Source organism: Notechis scutatus, chromosome 1 (genome assembly GCF_049901735.1).
Source record: "Notechis scutatus isolate UNSWTSFEM ecotype Mainland chromosome 1, rNotScu1.2, whole genome shotgun sequence".
Classification (NCBI taxonomy): Eukaryota; Metazoa; Chordata; class Lepidosauria; order Squamata; family Elapidae; genus Notechis; species Notechis scutatus.
Window position 1 is genome coordinate 312,247,264 of NC_142009.1, and position 23,845 is coordinate 312,271,108.

The 23,845-nt window shown below is 37.2% G+C and overlaps 1 protein-coding gene across 5 annotated transcripts in view; it reads right to left on the bottom strand.

Moving 5' to 3' along the window:
• The window catches only part of BRF1 (BRF1 general transcription factor IIIB subunit), a 224,776-nt gene that overhangs the window by 96,363 nt on the left and 104,568 nt on the right, over positions 1–23,845 (bottom strand). For all 5 annotated transcript variants that reach the window (XM_087952282.1, XM_026670128.2, XM_026670129.2 and 2 more), the window contains 3 exons: positions 4,849–4,975; positions 3,071–3,110; positions 2,288–2,380 (listed from right to left, as the gene is read on the bottom strand). In XM_087952282.1, the coding sequence (XP_087808408.1) occupies positions 2,288–2,380; positions 3,071–3,110; positions 4,849–4,975 (260 nt within the window). The remainder of the gene's footprint in view (positions 1–2,287; positions 2,381–3,070; positions 3,111–4,848; positions 4,976–23,845) is intronic.

The following is a 23,845-nucleotide window of genomic DNA, read 5'->3' on the forward strand; positions in this document are numbered from 1 at the left end:
CACATGGAGTGGCTGGCAATGCTCTCACTATTTTTATGTCACTGCATGTTATAAGCCATAATAAGGATGAGAAAGTACATAAAGATAGAATAAACCTAAAATACAGTAAGTCTAAAACCAGCAACAGAGTTGAGGGAGGTATCTTCAAAGAACAGGCGGGCAGGCAATTACTGGAACGGTCGCTGAATTAGACTTTGGGTTCAGGAGTTAGGATCAACTCAAATCAAATTAAAGGTAGATCTTGAAACATGATAGCAGTTAGGACTGCAACTTCCATTCCTAAGCAATGCAGTCATAAAGTGTGATGTCATGTGACACAACACTTAGCAATGGCAATCCTGTTGCCATCATTAACCAGATTCCACTGTCCATTAGCCAATTTACCCACCCCAATCCAAGACATTTCAGGCTTGGTTCCTTTCAATTCTGAGCCTACCTTCCTTTCAACTCTTCCCAACTGCCTATTATTCCCACTCTATCTCTACCCTTTTCTCTGTCCTGCACCCTGCCTTGCAGGATGGCAAGCAGATCTAGCCACCCCAGCAGCATAATATGGTATGAGATTGCAGCCACTCTGGAAGCCTCAGTGATCCCAGGAGCATGGTGCAAAGCCACAGCCATTCCAGTCCAATCCTAGTCCCAGTTGCTCTCACCACCCTGAACTCTGAGACACCTGCATCCCTATGCTCTCCCTTCCCACCTGACTGTCTTCTTGTTCTGGCTGAAGGTAAGGTGTGCCCATGCTGGCCCTTCATCAGACAACAATTGACTATATGAGGTCATCTTCCACAGGACTCATGAGGAAACTCCCATGCACAATGAGGTACAAAGCCTCATGTGAAGGGCCACGTTGGGCATGAGGAGACAGCAAAGGGCCACAGGTGATGCAGAGTGTAGGGAGCCAACATAGATGACAGAGGAGATAGTGTCCCTGCAATCATAAATACAGGCAAAACTGCCAAGTGCCCACATTTCAATCAAATGACTGCAGGAGCACTGCAATCACTGTAACTTTGAGAAAAGGCTTTCATTCAGCACTGCCATAATTTCAACCAGTCACTGAACAAATGGTTTTAAGTCGAGGACCTCCTACAATAAAATAATACACAGATATTTTTCCCCAATGTTGTTAAATTGAAGTATTTTGTAATAAATAAAATTATACACTGTTCTCTTAAACGCTATAATTTCATATAAAACTGTTTGCATAGTATAGCTCAAGTGATTTCCCCAAGTAGCTGCTCAGGGACTTGGCATTCAGCCATTTAAAACTCACTCCATGCTTCCATCATTTTCAGCTTTCCAAATTTACTTTTTGTATTGGGACAATAACAATCTCTTCATCCAAAATAATTTTCACCCAGAAGTCTCCTGAATAATACCATAATCTGATCAGTTGAACTATAAAAAATAAAAATCTTGGCGTTTGATTTTTATTCACTTATTTTATTTATTTTTAAGTTGTGAAATCAAACATTGTATTGCCACAATTACATATTTATAGTATTTGTTAATTTGCAAAGCTGAGAGTCTGCCAAAAGGCTCAGGACAAAAATGAAGCTATTTATATATCATATTTGCATAATTCCATAGTTGCATAGTTGCAGTACCCTGCCCTCACCAACTCACACGCCTTCCCCGTCCCTTCCTCTAGCAGCTGTTGGAATTCCATTTTCAAGATACTTGGGAAGGAAATGGGCGTTCTCAGGTCAGATAGCCAGTACTAGCATAGATCACATTCAGTCTCCCTTTCCCATTAAATAACCTTCCACCAACTCACCTCTCCAATAGCTGGCAATGATGAAAATTTTAGTCCAATAAAGCTTGAGATTTGAGGTTGCAGGTGGCTATATTAAAATATTCATCCAGTGGTGGGCTGCTGCCGGTTCAGACCGGCTCGCCTGTACTGGTAGTTATGACCACTGGCTGGGCCAACCCACCCACCCCGGTGCTATCCTTTTCCTTATATCTGGCTTGCTTGCCCTGCCCATGCAAGCCCAGCTGTCTTCCATGCCTCATCCACTCTACTCACCACAGCTGCCGAGTGAAGAAAATCCCCTTGTTTTTGCAGCCACACGCAAAAACAAGGGGGAATGCACTCACATTTTTGGTGAACCAGTTGTTACAGTACATGCAGCCCACCTTGGATTCATCCTTTTTTACATTATCCCACTCTTGCCTTATTTTAAATCAATCTTGTGGAATGCATGCCTCTATTATCAAACTGCCATACAATCATTTTCCTATTTAAGCATACTCTTCATTAATGGATTTCAGATCAACTTACCATCCTTGCTATAATTTGCATAAACTCCCTTTGCTTTGGGCCGGCTATTTTCTAATTCATTCTCTATTTCATCTTGATAGCTTGTTATTTCACCTGCCAGAAACAGAAAAATCACTAGTAGGCAAAGGAAATTGGACATAATTGAAATGAGGGGAAAGAAAATAAACTTTAGTTATAGTCAAAGACCATCTGTCAGTTACATATAAAAAAGGACAATAAAAAAAGGAAAGAATGGAAAAATGAAACTCTCTAACATTTAAATCAATTTAGATTTAGTCTATTTCTTTAGCCTATTTAAAAAGCATGTCTGTCTTTCTTATGTTTACTTATTTAAAAACTTAAAATATATAGAAAGACTTTAAGAATCCTTCTAAGCAACACCTACCAGGATATGTATTATTAAGTCTGTGCAAGAGGCCATACAGAATGAGCAGTACATGTGTAATTGTCTCAATTTCCCACACCAAGTAAAGGTATAAATAATCTTGCACTGAGATGTTATTAGCTTTGTCTTCCATTAACATGGATGGCAGAACAGTTAATCTGACCAAAAAAAGGGCTCTCCAATGAGGCAAATACATAACATTAACTAGATAATTAGTTGGAATGAACAATCTTCCAGATAAACTAACACCATAATAGATGACAATGATACTCAGATTTTCCAACGATTAACATTAAACATGTTGATTCACCATTATTAAAGTGAAATCTGATATTGGGCTAAGCGTTTCTAATATCTTGCAATAGATTTATTCTAGGACAATAGAATGTATACCCCACCTTCTAATTCTTCAAGCTTTTTTGACAATTCCTTCTCAAGCTGAACAGGGAAAAGAGAAAAGAGATGTTAGAAATTTTTGTCCTGAGTATATTAGGCGGTATTATTACCTACTGATGTTGCTGGGCCTGTGCCGTTGGGGCTTCAGCCTTTTGAATATTTTCCTCAGCTCCAAATCTATTCCCCGAAGCCTTGAAAGTCCATTGTTGGCAATTATTTCCCCCCTTAAGTTTAATTGCCAGGCAGGTATATTTTCCAGGAGCAAGTCTACAGTTGAGAAGAGTTTGCCATTCATGTTCACTTGCTACATATTTTTATCAGAAAATGCTTTACTGATGTGGCAATTACCTTATGGTAAATGCATTTTGTATTCCTTCTTTGCTCATTTTGCAAAAATCCTTTTGAATGAACTCCAATTCTCTATGATGGCATTATTCCGTGTCAAAATATATTCAACAATGTTCAACAGGATAAAGTTCAGCTAAGGTCTGACAGAGATTTTTTAAAAACCTTCTATATATCACAAATAAAGACTAGAATTTGAACATCTATACCCAAAGTTCTATAGAAAATATTCTGGAGGGAAATTCAATCCAGCTCCAAGATTTATTTTTTAATAGCTGTAATAATTGGTACGCAAAATTAATAATTGTTCACAAATATCTATCTCAGAAAACTGACTCAATGACAGTCTGCATGTCTTGGCAAGCAACATTTTGGAACGACTCCAATGCAATTTGATCATAATTAATAGCAATGCTTATTTTAAACTGGACCAGTTAAAACACAGAATTTTAATGAACGCAGAACTTGGAAGCGAGGGGGAGTTGGAACTAATTATCAAGCAAATACCTTTCCAGCTGTGGCCTTTGCTAATTGGGGTAGAAGAATGAATGCGGCATACATAAGAGAAGAAATCTACATGCAATATAACAAGCTTACATATATCATAAGAAAAAATCCAACTCTTGTAAGTCAGAAGACATTTGTCACTACACTATGAGGTGAAGTATGCATTGATTAGAATTTGTGCAGTGCAAATAAACTTCAGTAAATCCACAGTAAACAATTGTGACAGTTTTTCATACAGGGTGAACATTTTTGCCCAATTCAGATTAATGATTTTTAATTTTATTCAACTGTGGATGATTCTCAGAGATTATTTGGACAAATCCTTGCAATTTTCTTGGCAAGATTTTTCAGAAGAGGTGTGTCACTGCCTTCTGTCCTAAAACTGAGAAAATGTAACTAGCCCAAGGTCACCCAGCTTTGTGTATATTTGTGTGTGTGTGTGTATTCACATTTGAAGCCAAAATGTAAGAAATTCTTGTACTATTATTTACTAATCAGAGCTCAGAGATACTTCAACTTCAATCATTCATTTCCAGTTCCGAATGCTGCTAGAATGATCTGACAGCTGTTTTGCAAAAGGCTCAAGTGCTTTAAGAGAAATTTTAGCAAAAAAGTAATAATTAACAGAGGTTATATTTTTTTAATGATCAAAATAAGTGGGAAAGGATTTAAACAGATTGTGATACTTTTTGTTTTTCAGAATGTTTTTGCTGAATTAGATTCTGATGCAGTGAGGCAACTGCAGACATTATTACCTAATTTACATACTGCATATGCTTATACTATATGTATGGGATTTTTGGTCACTTTGGGATTCAGATGTGAAAGAAGTGCAGGATAAAATTACGAAGATAGCATGGCAGAGCTTTTGTAACTCCTATTACAAAAGGAATTAAGAATTAGGGAAATGAACAACTGAAAGATTCACCTGTTGAATTTTTATCTTTCGTTGACCAGCTGTAAATGAAGGAGGATCACATTCCTCTTCCAGGTCAATGGTCATGAACTCATCTATTGTTAGCTGACTTGCAGGTGTATCTTCAAATTCTGTAAGTCTAAAAAGCATACATTAAACGATTAATGGACGACTGTTGCAATATACAAGCCAAAATTTATACACAAAATTTTTCACAATAAAACTATATACAAATATGAGATAAATCCATTTCCATATTGTGGAATCCTTGGTGCTTGATGAGATTGTTTACTTGCAGACATTTCATTTCATTGCTGTATTCCATTCCAGCAGAAATAATGACCATAGGCAAGCAAAATCTTCTTCCATTTGAAGGGTATATCAAAATGCAGGAACAAACTGCACATTTTGTCATTATTAAGCCTGTTTTACTTAAGAATCATTATAACCTAATTTTGCAAGCAAGTTTAACCTATGTTAAACTATCTAAGCCTGAAATGCAGTCTCCAGACTTTTAATCTTTTCTGAGTCTGAAGAACTCTGTTAGTATCTTTTTCAACTAACTTATTTTATTTAAAGACATAAAACTCCACACCTCACCTCACAAGATCCATAGAGTGGCTAGGCTGATATAGGATTTAAATTAGGATGAGGTGGGGAAGAAAGGAACCCTTGCTTATGCTGATGCAAATTACATTCAAGTTAGATTATAAGAACTCCATCATCTAACAACTATAACATGTTAAAAACTCATTATGTTAATTAACACTTTCTGAGATCGCCTGAAACTGATATATAGGAATCCAGAAATCTCTTATTTAATGCTGCTGTTCCAAAACAATCACTGAGAGTTCTGCCATTGGAAGACCACGAAGGCTGAAATGTTTGTTCTTTCTAGGAGAATTTAACCATTAGCTTATCAATTTGTCTACAATATTTATGTGAACCAACATAAGCATTACTTTAAAAATATGTATCTATCTTGAGGAAAAGATTCATTTTCACAAGACTAATTATTCTGCATAAACAGGGGTATTTCTTATTGTTCTCTTCAATATGTTTCATCTGGAGAATGTATTTTTAAATATTCTTACCTACTAAAGTAAATATTTTCCTGGGGATAATAATTCCCATATATTTAATAGCTTCTGGACATAATACCTATTTTTTGGTGCAACCACTGAATCGTTCTACTAATTGGCATAATATAGGTTTTACATTATGAAAATATATAGCTTTCTATTACAGTAGTAATACTTATATAACTCTTCTGTTAACACATAAAAGCACATACATTTACACACACACATAATATTAAAAACTAGTGTTTTATTAAGAAATGTTAATTAAAATTTTAATGATAATGTTAATTATTGTGTGTGTCCTTTTTTGGTTTCTTTAAAAGAAGAGAGTAGAGTTAAAATATAGAAATATAGGTTATAAAGACATTAATAAAAATGATTCAAAAGAGGAGAGGATTAGAGAGAAAGAGAAGAGGATTAGATGTCTTGGAATGTAATAAAATTGCTTCCAAGTAGATATGTATTTAACAGAAATTTTAGCATGGCAATAAGGCATATGACATTAGCAAATAAATTAAAAAAGAAAGCTTCACAGATTAAAATAACTCAGTTAAAGCATATTCAGAGAGAAATGTTAAAATAAATAAATATATAAAGTATATAGTTTTATGCTAACTGTATTCATTGTAGCATATACATTTAAATAAAATAAATGATTTTCTACACTCAATTACAGTTACTCCCAGCTAAGCTCATAGAAAATATTGCAACCATGTTCCAAAGAAATATAACAAGTAATTAAAATAAAGTGATATTACTGTAACTGTCTATCAAAATATTTCAAAACTAATTGCCCTCTATTTTCGTTCTTTTGTTTGACTCAGTACTATAGGATAATCACATCTCTGATTCATGTTACCAAGTGGTTAGTTATGATACTAAAAACTAACAGAGAGCTGAATCCTATCAACCAACTGTGTACTTTGAATAAAATCAAAAGACTTTTATAATTTATTTGCTCAAAAGATTAAGCAAATTAACTACTGATTATACAAATTTGGATCAAGATAGATTTACTAAAGGTAAACAAATAGCAGATTCTATTAAATTGTATTTTTAATGAGAAATGCACCAAAAATGCACTAGTCATTTTAACCTTAAATTTTAAAAACTTTTGATCAATTATAATGGCCCTATCTCACGGGTGTCAAACTCAAGGCCCAGGGGCCAGATCCAGCCTGCAGGGTGCTTAGATCTGGCCCACTGGGCTGCCCTCGAAACAGCGATGGACTGGCCCAAGGTGGCTCTGCCAGTGAAAATGGAGCTTAGGAAGGCCACAGGCGTCCTTCCCGAGCTCTGTTTTCGCTGGCAGAAGGTTGGGGGACATTGCAGATGAAAACAGAGCTCAGGAGCCTGTTTTCATTGGTAGAGTGCTCGGGCCACCACATGCGCCCCTGACACGAGTGATGTCAAGCCATGCCTACCTTGGCTCCCAAAGGTCAAACTCAACCCTGATGCGGCCCTCAATGAAATCAAGTTTGACATCCCTGCCCTATCTATTTCATCCAGTATATAAGTATCAAATGGGGGAAAAGTGATCTCATTTAATAGTTACATAATAAAATATCTAGTTTGGATTTAGATAAATGTTTGTAATTCAGAGTATTTCACAATGAGAGGTATAAGCAGAACTGTCCAGCTGCACCATAATTGTTCATTTAGATATAAATTAATTAATGTCTATGATTAATATAAAGCATTGTAAGTAATTATATAATGGGGAATTAAAATGTCCACTAAATTAATTAGATTAAATAAACTGAGTTACATCTTGTAATGTAAAGTTATATCTTGTGATCTCAATATAAAGTTGAGATCAATTTTTGTTTCTGGAACATATTGCTGATATCAAGATGTCTTTATTACCTAAAGTATCTGCTTTATTTATTTGCTTATTGGCAACTAATCTGTCTTCATCCATAATTGCTTCACAGCTTGGGCCAGCTGAAGAGAAGGCCATTTCCCATATGTTGTATAGCGGCCCCCAACCTTTTGGGCACCAGGGTCCAGTGTCATGGAGAGACCTTTTTTTGTAGACCGAAGGCGGCATCGTTTTGTGTGCTGCCTGCATCCCACCGATATGGCTTCGCTTGTTTGGGCAGCCCGATTTCTGCCATGCCATGGATCAGTGCCAGTCCACGGACCAGGGATTGGAGACCCCTGATATAGACCCTTTGGGAGGAAATTTCAAGGGCGGGGGGGGAATCTGTCCTGTAGATCCTGATGCCCAAATAAAGTTGTAATATTAGAAATGCAAGCAGTGTAGGGCTTTAAACATTTAGCCAATATCTTATAGTGCCTTGTGAGCAACTGGTAATCAGGCAGATGTTATCTGATTTCTTTATCTGATATAATTAACTGCACTTCTGGAAGCTTTTTAAGAGTAAGTCAATTTTCATTTAATAGAATTTAAACTGGAAGAAGTACAAGTTAAAGAAACAATGATTGCTTGGGTGGGAAATTTGGATATGGAATTGATTTAGAGAAGTGGCAAAAATTGTGGTCTCAGAATTATAAAATGACAATGTCAACTGCATATAAAGAAAATTTAGAAAATAAAGAAAAGGATAAATGTTGGAAATGTCATCAGATACCTGGCTCATATTACCATATGTGCTCGGATACAAAAAAATATTGGACTAAAATCCACACATGGTTGGAAAAAATGATAAAACAACACATAGACTTTAAACCAGAGATTTTTTTATTGGGAATTATACCGGAAATATACAATAAAGAATTGAAGTATTTGATTGAAAATGTTTTAACAGTAGCTAGAATTGTGTTTGCTAAAAATTGGAAAAACGATAAAATACCTATGCAGGGGGAAGTTATTAAGAAAATTATAGACTGTGCTGAAATGAGTAAATTGACATTTGAAATTATAGAACAAGAAGATAAACAATTTTATATGATATGGGATTTGTTTTATCAATAGTTGGACAAAAAGACATGGTAATGTAATAGATTTGTTGATTTTGTAATAGGTTTAATAGATAGATATAAAATATAATATAGACATATATAACCACTGGATGAAAGTATAACATAAATTTTAAAATAACATTTGAAATATCTCATATAAAGTGATAGAATAGTTTGGTCATGGATGATTAATAATTGATAAGCATACAAGCATATGTTAGCTTGACAATGTGGAAATTTATATAAATTGAGAAATGACTACAAAAGGATAGCACAAAAGATTTGTAGCCAACTGACACACTGTATATATATATATATATATAAGATGGAAGATGGTTTTTATGTTTTGTTTGTATATGTTTGTCTTAAAAAATAAAAACTTTTTTTTAAAAAAAAGAGTAAGTCCATTTTAATTTAGAGGGTGCAGCAGACGTATCTGGTTATATGACAGAAAATTCACTGATACAATGTTAGATACAGCCTACACAGATATAATCAGCATTGATACAATTCTGTAGATCAGTAATCTTATTATTATCTCATCTATCTCTGCTTAGAGTGTAGTTTTATGGAAGAAGAGCATGTCTTTATAGGACATGAAGGAATATATGTTCTGCATCTACCAAATTTTTTTATTAAAAAGGCAGAAGTCCTCACCATGCAAACTCATGATTTGCACTGAAGATCATAATAAATATTCACTGCTACATGCCATGAGGAAGAAATTCTTGGAAACCCATTTCTTCCTTTCTTAATGACTTTGTGACTGTAAAAAGCAAGATGATGTGGACTATTTCTTAAAAGGAATGAGCATAAAAATGAAAATACTGAGTATTGCCTCAAATATTTATATCTATGCAACAAACTGTTTGCTAAAGGAAAAAATTCCTGAAGGAAACTGTGAAAATAGCACTTACTCTATAGAAAGAGTCTGTTGCTCATGTCTTACTGGAAGAAAATTAAGAGGGAACCTACAGTAAACTGGATCATTCTCCATTGCACTGGCAAAAAGTGTACAATTCAACCAATGATACAATTTAAAATCATTTTACATATTTCAAGACACTACTTAATTTAGCAAAATAATTTTGATCTGCATCCAATGAAATTCATAGCCAGATACCAAATAAATCCATGTTATTTCCATTCATAAGCAACATTCTTTTCTTTTTGGTAACATCCCAAATTCCAAAGCCAGCCATCTGCTTGACAGCTGATTTAAGATCTATCTTAACTGACATATATCTACTAACCACCAATATTGTATGATTTTTTTTTTACACCCAGAGATATATAATATAACCTTATCTTGTTTGCTCTGTTTAATACAAAGCTCATGATAAATTTCAAAACTAGCCACACTACACAATAGGAAACTGAACAGCACTCTTTTCCACCCTTGAAAGTATCTTTGTTATTTTGTACAGTGCTTGCTAGGATCTGTAATTTACATGAACTCATTTACCTCTTCACAGGCCTAAAGCTGAAGCACTTGTCATTTTATATAAATGCATTATGCATTCTCCAGTGACTACAATACAGGCTAAGAATGTGTATAGCTTATAAAGTAATACTAGAGACTGAAAATGCCTTCAGTTCTTGGCTACAAGCTCATGCAACAGCACATTCAATGTACCCACCCTTACATACTATGCTGAGAAAATATTCATGGCTTGTGCTGAGAGGATTGGAAGGTAGAAATAACCACACTGTTACGTCCCAAGCAATATTTCAGAAACATAGTAACACTAATAGAATACAGGCATGAAGTAGCACATCTATATTCCAAACCAGAATGTTCTTGAGTGTCATCTTCCTCTCCTTATCTGGAATCGAGAGTTCATGCTGTCCTCCTGCTCCAAGCTCCCAAACTATAGACAGGTCCTTTCCCGTGTAGTAAAAGTTAAGGAACTCTATATGGACTCTACTCATCCAGCCTGAATCACTGGTTTCCCCTAAGCAGGACACAAGATAGAAATGTCCTTATCAAGCTAAGAGTTTGGTTGAATAGGCACAGTACAGGTAGTCCTCGACTTATGACCTTTTGTTTAACCATGGTCTATAATTACAATGACTTTGGGAAGGATAATTCATGGTGTGTAAAGCACTTCTGGCCAATGCAAAACACTGTACCACCACTCCTGTGGTCATGTGATTGTAATCTGGTTGCCTGGCAACTTGGTCCCACTTATGACTGGTTGCCAAGCACTCCGTAATGGTATGATCACCATCGGCAATCTTTTCTACTGGCTTCCCCAGCAAGGCAAAGTCAACCAAGCAGCTTGCAAAATGGAAGATTGCAAGCTGCTGCTGTCTATTGAAAGGATTCCTTCTCATCTCTGGGAGTTGGCTGAAAGAGCTGCCTACCAAGGGGAGCTAAACTCCTTCGGCGAGTTGCAGAAAATTATCTCAGATCCTAAAGACTTGATCCTTTATTCCACTAGAGGACTTATGTCCTACATATTGGAGGAGGGGAGCTGAACTCCTTCAACAGGCAACTCTTTCAGCTATCCCCCAGAGACAAGAGGGACCTGAAATCTGATCAGAGAGCAGAGAGCAGCGTGGTTAAGTTAAGGAACATGGGCCGCTTCAGACAGGGGGAGGAGGCCCTGGGAGGCCTGGTGCAGGCAGCACCCAAGGGTCTCTTTGCTCAGGGACTGAAAATCCTGCTTGGATTTCAGTGGAGGAGATTTTCAGCCTCTGAGTAGAGAGGCTACACAATAAGGAAATGAGCACACAGGAGGATGGGAGAAGCCCAGGGAAGTCCAGCACTAGCCACACATGAGTGTCTCAGGGCCTGAAAATCTTACATGGATTTCAGCAGAGAAGATGTTCAGCTCCTGAGCCTCCTGGTGCCTCTCTCCTTAGCCAACCCACATTCTTTAGCTGGGATTATGTCAATTTAACAATCTACTAGATTATTTAACAATTGCAACCAGAAATGCCAGGATTGCAGTCATTGAGTGAAGCACTCACATGGGCATCTTATTTAACAGCCACTTTGTGCAACAACTGGTCAAAAGTCGAGGACTGCTACGTGTCTACAGCTTATGATTTCTAGTTCCTGGTTCTTATCTCACAACTGCCTTTATCACAACTCTGCCATTGGTCAAAAGTGGATTCCCATATCTCTCATTTTCTTTATATACTGTAAACTTTCTTGACTCCATGTCACACTAAATTTCTGAGAGAGATTTAGAGACACTATTTAAAATATGAATCCCCTTTTTGTGACTCTTGAAGCCTCTTCTGGTAAAGAATACTTAAAAGTGACAACACTTTCCTGACACGCTGAGATGGCAGACACATGAAAATTAAAATGCAAGCCCTAAAATAGGCCTATCACAATTTAAAAACTGCAGGAAGTTTCTAGAACATTTCTCAGAAACTAATACACCCACGTGTGTGATGGAAGACCATGTGCCCACAGACTTCTCCAATGGTTGCCCACACTTGATTTAACTATACTATTTAAAGGCAACTATATGCTGAATGGAAATCAAAGATCATATTAAAACAAATTAAATGCCCCTCCTCTTATCAGCACTTGTACTGTTTGGGGTTAAAAACAAGATGGGTTTTTTGTGTGTGATCCATGAATACCAACTCCTGAGCTCTGTAATAAATAGGAATTACTATCTTTTCCCTTATTGAGATTGAACTCTTAAAGTGCTTGCAAAAGGCACATATTTTTACTAAACTGAATCTCAGAGGAGCGAACAGTTTGATTCACACGTAAGAGATCTGTCAATATTTAGCTACTTTTGATTCTCATTGTGGGAGGTGTAAATTTATTCCTATCATTGCTGTGTTGATTCATCTGACCATGTTGGATAATGGCAAATATGAGTCTAATACCCAGCAGTCTTTCTTATCAACCATCTTCTCACATCTTCTTATCAAACCATATATTTTCTATTTTGCCTTAGGAATCACCTTTTCACAATCTAGTCCAGAGTGTAAGGGCAACTTGTTCTTGTTCCTCCTTTCCTTCCAAACAAAAGGAACTATGTTATTCAACAAAGAAGCATTACAGTATAGATAACATATCCTCAAAGATCTTCAATACCCAACAGAGGTTCAGATTGCCCACAAAAAAATGGAACGCTTACAAATTGTCCACAAGCTCACGCAATGCCAGGTCAGTGGGCACATTTTTCTTTGTTTGAACTTCAATCTCTCTTATATTCTAGCTTGCAGAACAATTAGGCTGAAGATTTATCACAGAAGCTGCTAGAGTAGTGGTTCCCAAAGTGGGCAGGACCGCCACTTGGGGTGCGGTGGGATGACTTAGAGGGGTGCTAAGAGGCAAGGGGGCCAGCAGGGGGGCAGTAAGAGGCAGCAGGGGGGCGTTCAGGGCGCTGGCCCTGCAGGTTCACCCATTGACTTAGCACCGCTCCGGAGCCGGCACCTCCAATGCGGAAATGGTGGCATGTTACGTGCTGCAGCAGCCGCGTTCGATGCACCGCCCCCCTGCTGCCTCTCAGTGCCCCTCTGCCGGCCCCCTTGGGGATGCTAAAAGGCGGCAGGGGGGTATTAGAGGTGTCAGCCCTGCAGGTTCACCCACTGACTGTAGTTAATAAGGCTCCGGAGTCAGCGCCTCCAATACGGAAGCAGTGGCACGTTATATGCCGCCGCGTTTGACACGCTGTCCCCCTGCCACCTCTTAGCATCCCCAAGGGGGCCGGCAGAGAGGTGCTAAGAGGCGGCAAGGGGGCATTCAAGGCGCCGACCAGCCCTGCAGGTTCACCCATTGAGGCACTGGCTCCGGAGTCGATGTTTCCCAACATGCCTGCGGGGGAGGCACCTCGAATGCAGCGGTGTGGCATGGCTTTCCTCTACTTTTCCAACGCTGCACCACTGCCTGCCCTGGGCTTCCTCAACCCTGCCCTGTACTGGCTCCAGGAAGCAGGGAACAGCACCATCCTCAATGACATGAATGCCCTGGGAGGGAGGGCACTTGTGAGGCTGATCCCTGGCAGGAAGGGCAGCCTGTGAACTTGCTGTCAGGCACGGCAACTACAAAGAGGGGCGGGCTTGGTTGAGCGGGATCCTGGATATTGGGCATGTGGTCAAAGCCTTCCTACCTATCTACCAATCTATCTATCCATCCATCCATCCATCCAAAAAGCCTGTCTTTCTGTCTGTCTACCTACCTACCCACTTATCCATCCATCCATCCATCCATCCATCCATCTACCTACCTATGCATGCATCCATCCATCAATCCATCTATCAATCCATCTACCTTCCTACCTACCTACCTATCCATCCATACATCAATCCATCTATCTATCTTCCTACCTACCTACCAGTATATCTATCTATCTATCTATCTATCTATCTATCTATCTATCTATCTATCTATCTATCTATCTATCTATCTATCTATCTATCTATCTATCTATCTTCCTACCTACCTATCCATCCATCCATCCATCCATCCATCCATCCATCCAAAAGGTCTGCCTGCCTGCCTGCCTACCTACCTACTAATATATCTACCTACCTACCTATCTGTCTCTCTGTCTCTGTCTCTATCTATCCATCCATCCATACATCCATGTTCGAGGCGCCAGCTCCACAGGCACATCAGGAAAGTAGAGCAAAGCCAGTCTGGGAGGGAGGGAGGGAGAGAGAGAGAGTGAGAGAGGGAAGGAGTGAGAGGGAGAGAGAGAGAGAGAGAGCTGATGCATCAGATTGAAATGAGGCCTAGTTTAGACTGAGGCCCATTTCCACACTGAAACATCTTTGCCAGCACATTGAAACATCTTTGGCTTCTATTAAAGGTTTTGTGGACAAAACATGGTCAAAACTATCAGGAAGCTCTCACATTTTGTTGAGGCTTTAAACAGGATCCATTGGACCAGACCTCCACCCTAAAAATTACTTTTCCCCAATGAATTATAGTGCCAATTCTGAAGAAGGCAAAACCAAAATGTACTGGTAAATTACAAGGGAGAGCACACACACACACACACACACACACACACACACACACACACTCCCTAATCCTACTGGAGCAGGTGATTGGACTAGAATAGATATCTCATTATCTTTCTCCTCCCTCCCTCCCTCCCTCCCTCCCTCCCTCCTTCTTTATTTCTTTTTCTTTCTGTCCCTTCCTTCCATCCCCCCCTTTCTTTGTCCCCCTTTTCTTTCTTTCTTTCTTTCCCTTTTCTCTTTCTTTACTTCCTTCTCTCTTTCTCTCTCTCTTTTCTCTCTCTCACTCTTTCCCTCTCTCAGGCTCACCCCATTGACTTGGTGCACTGCTCCGCTTGGACTTGCTTGGGCAGGTCCCTCCAATGCAGTGGGTTCAATGGGGTGGACCTGCGGGGCCGGCACCTAGAATGCGGCAGTGCCGGCACGTTTGAAAAGTAGAGCAAAGCCAGAGGTCGGTAAATTTTGCTGCAAAGAATAACAAAAGCTTCTGGGCTGTGCACAAGAAGGGACACACATGTCAACGCAATTCAGCAACATAAAATAAAGAAATACAAATACAACAAGAATTGGCAAAGCTTCTCTGATTAGATTCTATTCACTACTAGAATCTAATCAGAGATGCTTTGCTGATTCTAGTCCAATGACCTGCTCCAGCAGGGTTGGAAGGGAGTGTATGTGTATGTGTGTGCATGGCTGTCAAAACTCCAAAAATAGGTCAAGTAGCTTTGGGGAGGCCAGTCATAAATTAGAACACTTGCTAAACAACCAGCCATTAAGTGAGGACCACTTGTATTTGGTTTGCCAGTCACCTGGCCACGCCCACCTAGTCACATGCCCACCAAACTACACCTACCCAGTCATGTGACCAAGCCACGCCCACCCAGTCACATGACCAGCAAGCCACACCCCCAAATTAGGCCACACCCACAGAAATTTGAATCCCACCCCTGGGTGGAGGGGCACCGAGGATGAGTTTGTAGCACTAAGGGGGCAGTGGACTGAAAAAGTTTGGGAACCACTGTGCTAGAGTATTTCTTACCCCCTTCATTATACACCCAAAAATGTTCTTTTTCTCTGACACCCATGAGTGACAAAAGAAATTATTTTTCTAATTCAACAATCCTACATAGTACAGCAAGATCCATGTTTGTGGGCTCGCAGAGATAACCTTCAGGAACACCTTTGTCCAGCTTTCCTTAAGGGAACAGTTATTGTGATTCTGGCAGAGCAGCCAGCCATCTAGACACTTCAAAATATTTAAAATGACCATGACTTGCCCAGTTGTGACCATGCCCAGTTGTGACTTTGACCATCTGAATTGTTATGTCCCCTTTCCTCCACATGTCCAAAGAAATGGTATCCATTTCTTTGGACAGTCTAACTGACTTATCAAATGTTATAAAACTGTTGGAGATAGGTAATCTCTTTTCTCAAAAAGCTTATTTTATTTCCAGTTATCGTGTTGCTGCAATGTCTACAAGAAAAAAATTGGTCACAGAATTATAGCTGTCAATTTGTGCCAATTTTTGGAGATAGAACAATCTTTGGAAAATGATATTTACACACACATTGGCTCTCCACTCATATCAACCAGGGAGTGACCCTAACTGTTTGAGAACATTTATTTTCTTAACAGGGATGTTTTTATCCACTGTTAATATATTATAATGTGTCAGTACTTTTTTTAAAATTGTAAATAGTGATGTCTATTGCTGGTCTAAGACCGTAATAAAATTATATTCCAATTCTATTTCCAGTTATCGCCTGCATTCTGCCTCAACTGATCATTCAGCAAGTTTTCCAGAACCCATAAACTCATTTCTGAGCAGCCCCCCCTCCCCCCAATTCATAGCATCTTTTTGGAAACTCTAGAAAACTCCAGCTACTCTTGCCCACCATCAATAATAAAGCAGAAAATCTGAGATTACAAATGCTGCCATAGAGCAAAACCTTCAATGCCATGTAAAGTACCAATCAGACAACTGACCTCACTTTTTACTTGTAGCTGATTTTGCTAATCACAACTCAGTTCATGCCTCCACTAAGATTTTACCAGTTCAGGATGCCCAGAGTTATCATCTACTTTTATTTGCTGAACATCTCTTTGCCTTCATTCATTCCAGGATCTTCAAGCCACCTAGGATCAACTGGATTGCACCAGATTTGCTACAAGCATCTCTGTCAGAAAAACCAAACCAAACAAACAAAAAACACCCACCCCACTATTGCTAAAAATCACATCTGGCTTTCTTTCTCCCCTCTACAGAATCATTTAAAAAGTTGAATGACAAGCTTATTAATCCATTCCTGTAACTGGGTAGATCAATTCTGCATCTTCCAGTCACAACTGAAACTACATGCATTTTTCCCTCATTCCCTAGAAAGAGTTTGCTCGCTACTTGTAAGAGGCAATCATTCTTTGGAAAAAAAAAATTGAGGGTGCTAACTATTGTGGGTTGCCTGACTGGCCAGGCAATCAGGTTTTGGCATTTGCCAGCAATTGTGACTCCAAGGGCTTCGTAAGATTGGGGGGGGGGGGATGCAGAAAGAGTGATTTGTACAAAGTAATGAAGGTGACTACTCCAATCCAAGATGGGAGGGAGAGTTCTAGAATGAGAGGAGCTCATGTTGACAAATAGTAAAGATAAAAATATCACTCCTTCCTTCTATCCAACCTCAATGGAAGGAGGGAGAGATCTCAAACTAGACAAATCTCTCCAGCTGAAGAGGAAATGGGAATTTTCCTTTCTATTATCCAGTCAGGATTGCTCTGAGAGAGAGATTTTAACAGCTCCATCAAAGAAATGGAAATGGAAGAAGGGAAAAAAATACCTTCTAGCCATCAAAAATCAAATTGACAGAAAGAAAGAAGTGCTGACACCTCCAGATTTAGAGAAACAAAAAGAAATAGATATGAAAATGGTGTGAGGAATGAAGCTATTAACACAAGAACTAAGAGTTCCTTAGCTACTGAGAATTATGTTATGTTCTGTTGTATGTTATGTTATATGTTGTGTTGTGTTATGTTACGTTAAACATCATATCAAGAGCAACTGCTTTCTCTTCGCTGATGATGTAAAGCTATTCAACACCACAGACAATACTGCAACCCTTCAAAAAGACCTTGACTATGTATCAGAATGGTCAAACAAATGGCAACTTCAAATCTCAACAAATAAATGCTCTGTCCTACATATTGGCAAAAAAAAAATCAGAAAATAAAATACAGGCTGAATAGTCAAGACCTTGTTGATGATCCAAACTCTGTCAAAGATCTTGGAGTACTCATCTCAAATGACCTAAGTGCTAGAGCCCACTGTAACTACATAGCCAAAAAGGCATTAAGAGTTGTTAACCTAATCTTACGTAGCTTTTTCTCTGGTAATATTACACTAATAACTAGAGCATACAAAACATTTGCTAGACCAATACTCAAATACAGCTCATCATTCTGGAATCCACATTACGTATCTAATATTAAGACAGTTGAAAAAGTCCAGAAATATTTCACAAGAAGAGTTCTCCACTCCTCTACTCGTTACAGAATACCTTATGCCATCAGACTCAAAATTCTAGACCTAGAAAACGTAGAACTACAAGACAAATGTCTTGTATGTCTTGAAAATAAAACTTGTTTAAAAAAAAAACAACACGTAGAACTACGCCGCCTTCGGTCCGATCTAAGTACAGTATATAGTATATAAAATCATACATTGCAATGTCCTATCTGTCAATGAATACTTCAGCTTCAACCATAACAACACAAGAAAAAACAATAGATACAAACTCAAGGTTAATCGTACCAAACTTGATTGTAGGAAATACGACTTCAGCAACAGAGTGGTCAATGTCTGGAATACTCTACCTGACTCTGTGGTTTTTTTCCCCAAACCCCAAAAACTTTAACCTTAGACTGTCTACTATTGACCTCACGCCTTTCCTAAGAGGTCTGTAGGGGGCGTGCATAAGCGCATCAACGTGCCTACTGTCCCTGTCCTATTGTTTCTTTTATATATATTTTTTATTTTTCTTATATGTATCCATGTATTCATAACTATGTTTTTACTTATACCTATTATCTTGTAAGCAATTGACAAATAAAAATAAATAAATAAATAAATAAAAAATGTTGATTCAGAAAAATGGAAGGATTGGAATTAGCATCTAGGAACACAACTTGTATGTGTGCATGTGCACATAAACCTCGATGCCAATCAAAGTAGGAAAATAGGGACATCTGTGTGATTTCATTCTTGTCTGAAAGTAAGAAACTAAACTATTTGTATCAGCCTTCTGCTGAGTGAAATTTCTTGTATGCCTGTGGAAAGCTCAGTACATAGGAAGCTGCTGTATATGGAGTAAGATCACTGATCCAACTAAAAGAGTATTGGTTCAAACAGGAGTCCTTCCTTAGACAGAGATGCCAATTACTGAATCAGGAGATTCTGAATTTAAAGTATATGATCAAGAGTTCCTCTCTGGTAGTCTATGCTGAGAAAAACAAATGAGAAGTCTATGCAGAATTTTTCCCAGATAAAATCTCAGGTAACTTGTCAGAGGCCTTCAGTTCCATAAACAGATTCTTGTAGAATTTAAGAGACTTACATGAAGCAAGTACTTATTAATTCAACCAACTTCTACTTAATGACATTTTAAGAATCTAAATGCTTCAAGAAAAAAATATTGAGCTCAGGGAAGCTTAGTGAAAAAGGTTTGTTTTGAATGTGCCCTTGATAAATGCAATATAATGTGAGGTTATTTGAGAAACATCAATCATGTTTTACGAATCTGTAATAAATACAGCTATAATTATAGAACCTGGAAAATAATTCAGCTGTCACGTTTACCTTGTCAAAGTAAATAACACTGTCAATTTAGTTGATGTGCATGACTTGAGTAAACATTTCAAAGCATAAATGTTGTATTCACGCTCCTTCATTGTAAACAACTGCTCAACTGAATGTGCTTCTTTTACAATTCAATACATTTGCTATCACTCAAATAAAATGAAAACTGTATACCAATAATCCTTCTGAATCAATTGGAAACTGCAAAATAACTTACTAGCTATAAGCTTTATTATTGCCTTAAATCAGCAGGTTTTAAGCTTAAATAAATTATAATGGTGGTTTTCAAAGATAATTTTTACTATGCCTTAACTTGCTCTGAGGCTTATAAATTCATAGAGGATAAGTCCACAAATCAATAGGTTGATCAGCTAAAAACCATTCAATTAGAATGACAAGCCTTTCAGTCTATCATGGCTGTAAGTCATGATAAGTCCAGAAGCAGCATGCTTCTAGTTAAGAATAATATAAAGAAGTGGGAGATAGTTATTTTCTTGATTCTGAGTTTTCAAAAGATATCTGGCCAGCTACTGGGAGAAGTACGATACAGAATTAGCTGGATCTAGATCTCCTAAAACTCCAAAGCCTCTCCAGAATAGTTCAGTTTTTAATAACACTTACACAAAACTAGCTGCGTAAGGGCTGATCATATTTCCAGAAGAGGCTGTTCTGTAATGCAGATGATGTACCAATTGAAAAGTATTTATGGTTCTCTATTTTCATAAACTGATTCTAGGATATATGAAGCAGGTACAAGACAATACTACCACAAAGAGCCTTTATAGGCTAAAATATTAATTTCACTTGGAAACATATAAGAAGTCTATGGTGAACTTGGAACATACATCATGTGTAGGCCAATCAATCCTTTGATTGCCAGATTCTGAATCAACTGTCATCTTTAAAGGCTATCAAATATAGAGGTAATCCTTAGCTTATGATAAATCACTTAATTCAGAGTAATCAAAGGTGATTTATGACCTGTTGCAACCCCCTCCAGTCACATGACTGCATTTTAGAAAGCAGCTCCCATTTACAATTGCTTGCGGTGTCTTGTGATCACAAGATCTGATTAAGATTTGTGACATTTTCTGCTGGTTTCTAGCTCCAAAAATTCCTATTTGGATTTGTACTTACAACCACAAGATTTGCTTAACTGCACTGTAAATGTGGTCATAAAATCAGGTTCAGTCACATGAGTTCCTCAATTTATGACTGTCATAAATTATTATTGAAATTCTGGTCCCAATTGCAGTTGTAAGTGGAGGACTACTTTTAAAGTATATTGTAGGACTCTAGATAAGTGATGATGAGAGTATGTTTTTAGAAATGTTCTAAAGTAACATAATCTTGATAGTACGAATGATACATTAGAAAATTGTAGTTTTCCCTCAAACTAATCTATCCACTATCACTATTCACTAATGCACAATGTGCAACTACCTTAGCTTCCTATTTTAATGTGAATTAACTTAGATGATCCAAATTCATTTTTTCTGACAAACATTTTAGCCTTTTTGTTGATAATTAAATATATACTTTCACTTCCCTTCATGTATGAATCATTTCCACCTCATAGATCAGAACACTTTGATTTCATATTTTTCCCATCCTTTTCCTTTTTCTTGGTTTCACAGGTGCATAACAAATATTTTTGCTTTCTTTTATTTCCTTTGATCATTCATATGCTTTTTCAAATATTCCTCTTACATTCTAAGTCACAATCTTGCATATGCATGTATTGTGGTCATCAGATGGATTCTAGATATAGAACTCTGCTTGCCATCATGATTTTGGTCAATTGAGACTTTCACATAAAATTATTTTAATATGATATAGTAGGTATAACAGTAGCTGTGTCAAATGCAGCATTTTTTGCCAATAATAAGGACAACACCAGCCAGTTTTGTCACATTTTGGCTGATACCACACAAAAAAATCCTCATGTCAAGTTTTATTCCAAACACGTCAATTACTATATGCAAGGTAGGATCTTGAATCCAGAGATGACTTACTAGTCAACTTCCAACTGCCTGCATTCCAGCAATGATACACACTCAAAATGCAAATCATTGTACATCATTTTAGAGCAAGACAAAGATATAAATCCAAGATGCCTAGTGTAACAATTTATGTCAATTTATATATAAAAAAAGACTGATCAATCGAATGCTAAGAAGAACAAATTTGAATGAAATTATTTGATCCATATCCCTCTTTAGTTGGCAGTTACATAAAACAGAATACAGGAGGTACTATACTGGATAAAAATTATAGGCAAATTCCCTAAAACCTTTGCCTATGACTTCATTGCATGGGATATTAAAGATGATATTCCTCATTATTTGCTCATCATGCCTCTTTAGCAGCCACTATTAAATATTTCGCTCCAATATCAAAAAGGGAAATGGGCTTGACCAACCGCCTAGAAAATGTGTTTCCTAAGAATAGGATGACCTTCGCAGCTGTGACAGTCTTTATTTGAGCAGCTGTTCAAAGCCATGTCAACTTTTTGATTCATGTAAGTAATGAGGGTTACATTTTGCAGATTTGTTTACTTCAGAAATTTTGTGATCCTTTTGCCATGTTTATTATAGGCTTTTTTATTCTCTCCCACATGGTTTATTTATACAAACTATGTTTGAGGTCTTATTTGTTATTTTTAATGTGTATTTTAAGTCAGTGATTTTTGCATTGTATGAGGCTATGACCTGTGGTTATAATAGTAAAAAAATACTATCAAAAGTAATATTGAAATACATTGATAAATAGCAATCATTTGCCTAAACCATTTTTATTAATTTCAATGATTTCTAGCAAAATTTAAACTTTACTTTGAAAACATAATAATTCAAAATGAATATGTTAATACTGGAATTATTTACTTTCTAGTAAACAGGAAAACAGGAAGTTTTCTGTTACAATGGAATTTAATTTCCCTGTAAATGTAAATTATTAAAGAGTAAAACTGGTGTTACAAAATGATTATGTTTGACAAGAAAAACAATAAGAAACTACATTTTGTATATAAAACAATAAAAATATCCTGACACCACTATCTTGCAATCCTAAATATGGAGCATCAAAAGGAATTTTTAGTCACAGAATACTTGTATTACACAAACCCAAATTATATTATTTCAGAAAGTTGATACATTTGCATAAGCTGTACTCTTGAAATTAAACAGTGCTGGGCTTAATAGAAACCTCTAATCCTCAGCAAACTGAATAGAGAATCAGATTCTATTCTATCTAGCTGCAAAAAGTAAATATATCCTATGGATTTTATTTAAATAATCCATAACACTAAAGTCTAAGTTTCCCATTTTTTAATGTTCAATTTATTACTTTAAATAATTAAAACTTAAATTAAATAAAATACTATCAAACAGTTAAATCTTTACATCTCTGTAGAAACCATGACATTTGAACAGCTGTCATAACCACTAGTACTTTGCAAAGATTTTGCAGGAAGCTCCTTTTCCCAAAGGATGTCATTCCCCATTTATTTCAAAATAGAAAGACACTTTATACATAGAAAAAGATACATTTCCAGAAGTAATTTATGGGAAAGCCTGCAGGTTCAGGTGCACCATCTATATGTGAGCTTTGGTTAGGAGCAACTGAATTAATTTCTTTTTTTAAGAGGTGATCTTTTGCAGATCCCATAAGCATTCAGAAAAAGACTAAAGAAATACATTCATTACTAAGCTTTGGGCCAACATAAACCCATAAAATTGGATTTACCAAGCTTCTGCTCTGTATTTTAATTACAATTATGACTGGGAAGAAGTATCTTTTAACAGGAAAGGAAACAGCCTATCTATAACAGACCAGATTATTATGTCATTGATTGCAACATAAACTTTAGTCATAGAAGGGAACATGGATGACTCACATCAGTTCCACAAACCAATTGCTTGCAGGTGGCTAATTCCAATGTAAATGTTTATGTTTAACTGTCATTTCAACACTACCTCCTCAATGAAATTTCAGCTTCTGAAATCCAACTGCTCTTCCAATTTCCAAAATATGAGGCAGAAGAACTGCTGTCAATATGTAGTCAATATTTGGATTCAGTTTCAGTTAAGACTCTCATGTGCAGTGTTGAATATATCCCAATATGACATTCTATGCAACTTTTTGACAAAAATCATGTAAAAATGAAATTCTATGTAAATCTGCTACACTTTAGTTATTTATTTGCTTGTT